The sequence below is a fragment of the Sinocyclocheilus anshuiensis genome, unplaced genomic scaffold, assembly GCF_001515605.1.
Source record: "Sinocyclocheilus anshuiensis isolate Anshui unplaced genomic scaffold, SAMN03320099.WGS_v1.1 scaffold544, whole genome shotgun sequence".
In the NCBI taxonomy this organism is placed as follows: Eukaryota; Metazoa; Chordata; class Actinopteri; order Cypriniformes; family Cyprinidae; genus Sinocyclocheilus; species Sinocyclocheilus anshuiensis.
Genome location: NW_015555763.1, coordinates 546,100 through 555,410, shown reverse-complemented (window position 1 = coordinate 555,410; position 9,311 = coordinate 546,100). Strand labels below are relative to the sequence as shown.

Below are 9,311 nucleotides of genomic sequence, written 5' to 3'. Positions count from 1 at the left end.
ATTTGTTGAGATAGTGAATTGGTGGGTTTTTGTTAAATGTGAGCCAAAATCATCACAATTAAAAGAACCAAAGACTTAAACTACTTCAGTCTGTGTGCATTGAATTTATTTAATACACGAGTTTCACAATTTGAGTTGAATTACTGAAATTAACTTTTCCATGACATTCTAATTTATTGAGATGCACCTGTATATCGTGCACTATATCGAACATTTTTTATATCATTATCGAAGGTGTACCGTCGATAAATATCGATACCGTTTTATCGCCCAGGTCTATATCAGGGTGACATTAAGTGCATTTAAATGCACATTAAAAGTTAAATTTCAGTCTGACTAAAGTAATAATTGTTTTTTTTTTTTAAATGTAAACATTTTCATCTTAAATCTTGTTCCAATGCAGTTTGGGTTTTATAAAGTCAGACCTAGACAATGCAAATTGGAATGTGATATAGTGTGACTTTTTCTTTTCTTTTTTTTTTGTGGCCTTTGCATTGTACGCTTGCGCCGAAAGACAAAAGTGATGTGCCACATAGATCATTCAAACAGCCTGACTATGCAAAAGCCCACTGTAGCTCAATTATAATAATATAGAGTATTGAATCTGCCTGCATTATTAGTAGTTTATTTCTTTTCTCTTTTTTTTCTCTCACCTTCATCCCTCATTCTTTTTGTCTACTTTGCTTTTAAGGTGGTCGGAGTATTTGGGCTATATCCCCAGAGGAGAGGGACAAACATGATCAGAAGTTTGACTCCCTCTCGCCAGTACAGGGCTTTGTTACAGGTATGTAATGGGGAGCCATTGTTAAAATGTATTAAGATGTTAAAAACTTTTTTTATTATTATAATTATAATATTATTATTTATTTAAACATTTTAATAAGAGATTAATTACTTGAAATTAATTTTATATACAAATTAATTTACATTGTACTACATATGAAATGATTTACCAAAATATTTTATTTTATTATTATTTATTTATTTATTATTTTTTTAATATAATTTTTTGTGTATAGGGGAGAAGGCACGAAACTTCATCATTCAGTCAGGGCTTCCCCAGTCTGTGCTAGCTGAGATCTGGTAAGAAATCCTGACCATGTACAAACTAAAAAAAATAAAAAATTAATTACAAAAAATAAATTGATGGAGAAGTCTGGCCCTGATTGCTTTGTTTGTGTATGGCAGGGCCCTGGCTGATATGAATAAAGATGGTAGGATGGACCGGCTGGAGTTTTCTATAGCCATGAAGCTGATCAAGATGAAACTGCAGGGACAGAATCTTCCTCCAGCTCTGCCCATCATCATGAAGCAGCCACCTGTGCCAGTTCCAACACCTCTCGGTACGCTGCCAAACTACACTATAACCAGCCGAGCAACGATCTGAGAGGCCATTGGGATTATAACAGTCTTACACTGTAGCAAAAATGAGAATCGGTACACAGTTTACTATTGTAACGACAGATTATTAATGTTAATCTAATTGTTATCCTTACTATGTACCACAATACAGAACAGGACAAATTTTCTCTTTTGTTACCATGACCGGCCGCAGTCACACATGAATGCCGCTCAAACATCAGTATTCAGTGTTCAGCAATCTGGCCAGCATTGTATGGAGGTCAGTAATGTAGAGGTAATTTAAGCTTTAAAGGTACAATAGCAGTTTAATGTTAAGTTACAACTGGTTTTGGTGGAAAAAGACCCCTTGATTAGCATTATAAGTAGATTTCAGTTTTAGCCAATGCTACAAAAGTGCAAAATACTGTCACTTCCCCATTTGCTAGGAAAACCTCAATCCTCATGAAAGTCCTTCGTATGACAGCAGGTGCACAGCTTGATGGCCACAAGATACAGTGGAGTCGTAATGTAGAACAGATGGCTGTAACCACAACCTTCGAAGTGTACAAGAGAAATGTGTCCTCAGCTTGTCAGCTTTAAAATGTAGCTTTTGTTTTTGATATTTGTAAAAAAGTTTTGCTAGCATCAAACTAATGAAGACTTGCTACAAAAAGGAATGGTTTGAAAACCTCTCAAGTAATATATTTAGTGAATGCTCACGTTTTGTTCTCTTATTGTTCATTTGAATTTGCCTTTGTGCTTTTGCAGGAATGGGAACTATGCCAAATGTACCCATGATGCCGAACGTACCCATTCTGACCCCTATACCAATGACCACCATGAGCCCCATGCCGGGCATGACTCCCATGATGGGCACAGGGCTGTCGATGCCAGTGATGCCCACCATCAGCACTCCAGCCCTGCCTAATGGACCTATTGCCATTCTACACCCGACCCCCATCCCTCTCACTTCCAGTAAGAGACACTAAGGTCCACATGCCAGTGAAGCCTGAATCTAGTAAAATTATGCCATTTGTTTTTTGAGATTATGACAGTTCACAGGTTCATTGTGTGTCACACTCCAGGACTTTATTTTGATCAGTACTACATAGCATTAAACTGTTTAGGATCAGTGAGATTTAAAAATATATATAATTATTCAGCAAGAATGCATTAAACTGATTATAAGGTAATAGCATAAAAAATGATCATGATACAAAAGAGTTCTATGTCAAATAAATGTTGTTTATTTAAACTTTCTATTCATCAAAGAACCCTGAAAAAAATCATGGTTTCCGCAAAATTATTAAGCAGCACAACTGTTTTCAACATTGATAATAATGTTTCTTACGTAATATTTATTTAAAATTGTAATAATATTTCACAATGTTACTGTTACTTTTAAAAAATACAGCCTTGGTGTGAGCATAACTTCCAAAAACATTAAAAAATCTTACCAACCCCATACTTTTGAATAATAGTGTTGTGTCATTGTGGATATGCTGTAAAGCCAAGAGCCCCTGTGAATGTACGGTGTGCTAAAGGTGAAATGATACTGATCTCTGTTGCTCTTACTGCAGTCGGCATTTTCTCTGCTTCAGTCTTCCTGTGTCAGCCTGTACCTATAAGACTGAGCTATATGTTGATTTAACAAGCAGCTCTTTATGCCTAAACCCTCTCAAAATGATGACTTTGTGGCTTATATTCTCGTGCATGATGTGTTCCTTCATTAATGGCTTGTACACTCTGTCTCTTCCATTGCGTGCCATTGGCTACATTTTTCTTTCAAGATGTGTTTGTTGTGTTTTTTCCGTAGCTCTCCCGGTGTCAAGTTCCTTTTCCTCTTCTCCACTGGGCTTCTCTGCCACTCCAATGAACAAGAACCCATCTTTGTTGGACCTGGGCTCGAGCAGGTCAGGAACTTCCACACATGGACCTTTATAGTATATAATTAATCCTCTTGTGTAGGATTACATACATAATAGTATCTGCACACAAAGTGACTTGTGTACTTATGTCTGCAGCTCAAACTCCTCCCCCTCCACATCACTGGCCAGCAACTCTCCTAAGGGCGGCCCTTCTGATTGGGCCGTCCCACAGGCATCACGACTCAAATATAGGCAGCAGTTTAACAGCCTGGACAAGCAAATGATTGGTTATCTAACAGGTACTTAATTATAAATGATTTTCAAAGAATCAAACCGATAATGGGTTTAAAAAAATGGTTGGTTGTCTTACTAGTGTGCAAATAATGGCAAATGGATAGTTCAGCTAGCACTAACATGCTATATGTTCTCTTAATGATGCCTGGGGACAAAACTTTTAAAATTGCACTGTGATTACTGTGATAATCTCATGATTTTATGGTTAATATGGGATTAAGAGACTTGATGAAGGTGAGTAGTGCACTAAGATGGCAATCCACACCCATATGGCTCATCTGCAAAGCAGTTGTCTGTATCACTTACATATCTCATGACAAAGACATACGTACTAGAGACTTTCAGGAATGAGGAAGTGGGTAAAACATGACTTTGTGAGGTTTATTTCAAAGATGTATGGCATTAAGTGTAAGCCCTCTGCCTACATCTCATAGGCAAGCTGTTTTGTTACACGTAATTTGAGAAGGGGCGCTCATTTTTCTGTGTGAGAAGAATTTCTAGATGTTGTAATGCGTTGATGGTTTAGGAGGATTCCAGCATTGTGAATATCAACCAGCTCTAGTCAGACCAGTTATTTTAGTACAGCAACAGTATTTACTAGCTGGTTGTAAAAAAACAAAACAAAAGTCACCATTTATAAAACACAGCAAATAGGCATTTTTTTTCCTTAAAGGAACACTCCACTATTTTTGAAAATAGGCTCATTTTCCAACTCCCCTAGAGTTAAACAGTTGAGTTTTACCGTTTTCGAATCCATTCGGGTCTGGCGGTAGCACTTTTAGCTGTAGCTTAGCATAGATCATTGAATCTAATTAGAACGTTAGCATCTCGCTCAAACATAACCAAAGAGTTTCTATATTTTTCCTATTTAAAACTTGACTCTTCTGTAGTTACATCGTGTACTAAGACTGACGGAAAATTAAAAGTGGCGCAGCTCTATTCTGGAAAAGGGGGCGGGGAGCAGCAGCTCATTTGCATTTAAAGAGACAGGCACGAAAAACAGCGTGTTTCTGCTTCCACTCAAAATAGGCATTTTCAAAATGATATAATAAATGATCTGTGGGGTATTTTGAGCTGAAACTTCACAGACACATTCTGGGGACACCAGAGACTTATATTACATATGCCTCTTTTTACAATAATATGTCTCTTTTAAATGTTTTTATCTTGTAAAAATCCTTTTCTGTGAAGATGGTAAATAGCATCCATATAATTTTTATTTATTTTTATTTCTGCAGGTCCTCAAGTGAGAACTGTAATGGCTACAACAATGCTTTCTCAGACTCAGCTAGCTGCCATCTGGTAGGTGTTTGCCCTCCCCAGTACTTGCGTAAAGCATTTTTTTTTTTTTTAAGAAATCTTACTCGGGGGAGATTTCATTGCACAAGAGTAGCTTCATGCATGTGATTGCTAATTTATGACAGGACTAATTTTATGAAGTATGTAAAGGTGGGTTCAAAAGACTGCTTTTGAAAATGCTTTTTTTGTGCATTTTTCTATTTTTTCCCTTTACATATATTTTCTGTTTTAAAAAATGAGTGAAAAATTAAAGTTATCAAATTTCAGATTGTATAAAAATTTAGCTACATGCCTTGATTTAATGACATGTTTTGTATGTTTTTGTCAGGAATCTTGCTGATGTGGATAAGGATGGTAAACTGAAGGCTGATGAGTTTATTCTTGCCATGCATTTGGTAGACATGGCTAAAATGGGACAGCCACTGCCTATGGCACTCCCTTCAGAGCTGGTGCCCCCATCACTGAGGTAATGCTGACTAGTTTGTAACCTGATCTCCGATTGACTGAAAACTTAATCATATACAAAACATTGGTCATGAATGTAAAATATGTTTTAAATTATTACCTGAATTGCTTAAATGGTTTTTTCAATGTTTTTCTCCATAAATATATACCTGTAGGGGGAAGCTCGGTGACTCTGTGAATGGAACCACTCCCTCAATCTATGCAGGCCTGGCTGAGGACCTCTATGAGTCTGAGCCTCCACAGAAATCAAGGAACAATTGTATGGCTTTACACCACACCCATTATTGCATAATACAGATATCTATGACTCGCTTCTTTTACCCCAAAAAAAAAAAAATGTATCAGAGTTTAAACAGATGTGTTCTATTTAGGCACACTGATTGTGTAATATTATTTGATTTGTGAAAGACATGAAACAATTGGTATAAATAATTTCCTAAATACTGAATAACTCTCATTATGGTGTGCTTACTGACTGTGATTTGCGTCCTACTGATTTTAAGCATGTCACATCCCTCCCTCCCCCCCTCAACATTATTTAGACACTTAAGCCATTCTTAAAAATGTATGAATGTTGTTGTATTAATTGGCAAAAAAAAAAAACTGGTATAAAAACATTTCACAAAAAGAAGTGTTTATATTTATCAAATATAATAGCTGCTTGAACATCCCAGTTCATTGTAATAATTTATATATGTGCTCTGTGTATCTAGGGACTTTTGAAGATAAGTTCAAGAAAAATATGGAGATGGGAAATGCTGAGCTGGAGAAGCGCCGGCAGGCACTGCTAGAGCAGCAGCGCAGGGAAGAGGAGAGGAGGGCACAGAAGGCCAGAGAGGAGCAGGAGAGAAGAGAGAGGGAGGCACGAGAGCTGGAGCTGAAGAGGAAGAGGGAGGAAGAGCTCAGACTGGAGCGACAGAGAGAACTGGAGAGACAAAGAGAGGAGGAGAGACTTAAAGAGCTGGAGAGGAAGGAGGTGAGAGGATGACCATGTGATAACATTTCAGGTTCTGACCAAAATATTACATTTCCCAAAAGGTTTGTACAGGTATAAAAGATTCAGGAAAATAATCTATATAAATAAAAACATGAAAATTTTTACTGACTACTGCTACGATGTTCCTTACAGGCAGCCAAGAAGGAGCTGGAGCGCCAGCGGCAGCTTGAGTGGGAGAGGAGGAGAAAGCAGGAGGTCCTAAACCAGAAGAGTGAGGAGCAGGAGGAGATCATCAGGCTCCGAGCCAAGAAGAGGAGTCTGGAGATGGAGCTAGAGGCTGTGGTGAGGCTATAGGACATTGTGCTATCAATCACCACATTTCATCTAGACTCATTATGTGGGAAACCAAGCACTTTTAAATTTAACAACACATTTCAATTATGTACAATTATTATAATTCCTCCTTTTTTTCAAATGGTCAGAATGCTTGATAAAAGAGATTTCCCTTTTTAGGGCAACAAGCAGAAACAAATCTCTGACAAGCTCCGAGATGCTGAAGGCAAAAAGAGAATCCATAAAAATGAGCTGGAAATGATCAACCAGAAAAGAGACTCCTGCATCACAGAAATCAACTCTCTGCAGAAACAGTTAGAGGTCTGACTGCTGCATCCAAAATAGTGCACATGAATTATGAATGTGTCTACATGCATTTAAATTAAATCGGTTTATTAATTTATACTGAAATATATACTGAAACTCCACTTATTCTTAATAAATCTCAATTTTTGATGCAGATTGCTTCACAAGAGCATAGTAGTAATCATGATGACCTGTATGCGATTTTTGCAGGAATTTAAGAGAAAGTTGGGACAGTCAACCATAGAACAGCAAAAACTCAATGACAGACTCCGCAACCTGAATCTGAACAATCTCCCTAGTAAGACACTTTTGGCCAATTATGTTCCCCCAAGTATTGCTATTTTAAACATTTTTTCCATTTGTGGTACAAGCATCTGGAATTGTGAAAGACAAAAAAAACCTTAAGCATGACTGATGTGTTGAATTGTAAAATAATAATAATAATAATAAACTTTGTTCCCTGTAATTAAGAGAGCTCCAACAATTTGTATGTATTTGTTTGTTCCTTTTTTTCTTGATGTAGCTGCGACAGTGAAAACTTTACAGAGTAATGTGGAAGAGAAGGATCTTACCTGTCGAAAGCTTAAAGAACAGCTTAATGCTTTGGAAAAGGAGACTGCAGTTAAATTAGCAGATATGGATCAGTATAAGAAAGAAATCCAGGTAAGCCTTTAATACCACTCAGCCATGACTAATAAATGCATCCAATTCATTCAGAGCAGCACAAACTGACCTGTAGGTTTAGCTAGACTAGTTACACTTTACAAGATGCTGACTGACACAGGACATTTTAACTTAAAAAAATATTTAATTCCCCAGCTGTAGCTATTTAGCATTTCTGTAACAAATCTTTCTTAACCGATCAGTGCTAACAGCATATAGACTGTTCCTGATGGCACTAATGCGAATAACCCCTATGCTTTTGTCCCTGTGTCTTTATCACTAGCTGTAGAGCTTTTCTGTCTGTCTGTCTGTCTACTTGTCTGTCTCTCCCTGGCTTCCGCTGCAGTTTGAGGAAATGGATGACTGCATGCTTAAAGGCCTGCTCTCTTTACTGAGTTGCCTCAGCAATCTCTTCTTCCTTTTGAAGGTCTCTTTTTTTCCCTTTTCCTGCTCACTCTTACTGTAGCAGCTTCACCTTTAGATCGTTACCAAAGGTAGATCGTTACTGCACATATTATCAGGGATTAATTAAAGGCCAAATAAAATTCCATTCACAATGCGTTTAACTTCCATAATGTGACTCATTTCTGGGTGAAACAATTTATTCACAATTTATTCACAATTTATCAATTATTTATTTTTAAAAAGTGTCAGTTTGGAGCATAAATTCCATTCACAATGCGTTTAACTTCCATAATGTGACTCATTTCTGGGTGAAACAATTTATTCACAATTTATCAATTATTTATTTTTAAAAAGTGTCAGTTTGGAGCAGCTTTTTAGCATCATTGCGATACTGCTATATATTTATTAATATTTTGAATCAGTTTTAATTTTAATTTTAAAGTTTTAGTCATTTTGTTGTGTTTTTGTCATTTTTATTCGTTTTTATTTTGTAATTTTCATGTAGTTTGTAAAATTTTATTTTAGTTTCAGTTTTTTCATTCATAAAGTTAAACTAAATGAAAATGAGAAGTTTCATTGGCAATTAGCTGAAATAAAGTTAGTTTTAGTTAACTATAACAGCACTGCTTTAGAGTGCATTCTAGCTTTCAAGTCAACATGAATCCTTTTATTGTGATGTACTTCTGATTGAATAAGGATATTCGATGAGGAGAAAGTAGTTTAAATTGATTTGGAATGTGAAAATTATCCATTACATACCAGAATGTAGTCAGATGTGTGCAAGTTTGGTAAAAAAAATTATCTTATGGTCTTAATGACATTGTCACTTAAGAAGAAAACTTTGTCTTGATTAAAAGTTAAGCTAAAAAGTCAGGTTTCAGTGTTAAGAAAGTAAATTGGGTAAATATTGATTTCAATTTAATCTTAAAGGAACACTCCAAAATTTTCCAACTCCCCTAGAGTTAAACAGTTGAGTTTTACCGTTTTCGAATCCATTCAGCCGATCTCCGGGTCTGGCGGTAGCACTTTTAGCTGTATCTTAGCATAGATCATTGAATCTGATTAGACCGTTAGCATCTCGCTCAAAAATGACCAAAGAGTTTCTGTATTTTTCCCATTTAAAACTTCACTCTTCTGTAGTTGCATCGTGTACTAAGACCGACAGAAAATGAAAATTTGCGATTTTCTAGGCCGAAAAATTGTCCTAGCTAGGTAACTTCCAATAAGCCTATTTTCAGGCACTGCGTAATATCATTGCGCCTGCTGCACCCATGGTACGGCAGCAAAGTTCCTTGATTATTACGCCGGAATGAGAGTATAGTTCCTAGCCATATCGGCCTAGAAAATCGCAACTTTTCATTTTCCGTCGGTCTTAGTACACGATGTAACTACAGAAGAGT

At 36.6% G+C, this 9,311-nt stretch overlaps 1 protein-coding gene across 1 annotated transcript in view; it reads left to right on the top strand.

The window, feature by feature from the left end:
- Window positions 1-9,311, top strand: part of LOC107674074 (intersectin-2-like) — a 32,145-nt gene that overhangs the window by 9,379 nt on the left and 13,455 nt on the right. The window contains exons 3-16 of the mRNA XM_016467934.1: window positions 692-784; window positions 1,020-1,083; window positions 1,189-1,343; window positions 2,110-2,316; window positions 3,158-3,254; window positions 3,366-3,508; window positions 4,742-4,805; window positions 5,131-5,268; window positions 5,423-5,526; window positions 5,981-6,243; window positions 6,397-6,546; window positions 6,718-6,858; window positions 7,054-7,141; window positions 7,367-7,506. Of these exons, the coding sequence (XP_016323420.1) occupies window positions 692-784; window positions 1,020-1,083; window positions 1,189-1,343; window positions 2,110-2,316; window positions 3,158-3,254; window positions 3,366-3,508; window positions 4,742-4,805; window positions 5,131-5,268; window positions 5,423-5,526; window positions 5,981-6,243; window positions 6,397-6,546; window positions 6,718-6,858; window positions 7,054-7,141; window positions 7,367-7,506 (1,847 nt within the window). The remainder of the gene's footprint in view (window positions 1-691; window positions 785-1,019; window positions 1,084-1,188; window positions 1,344-2,109; window positions 2,317-3,157; window positions 3,255-3,365; window positions 3,509-4,741; window positions 4,806-5,130; window positions 5,269-5,422; window positions 5,527-5,980; window positions 6,244-6,396; window positions 6,547-6,717; window positions 6,859-7,053; window positions 7,142-7,366; window positions 7,507-9,311) is intronic.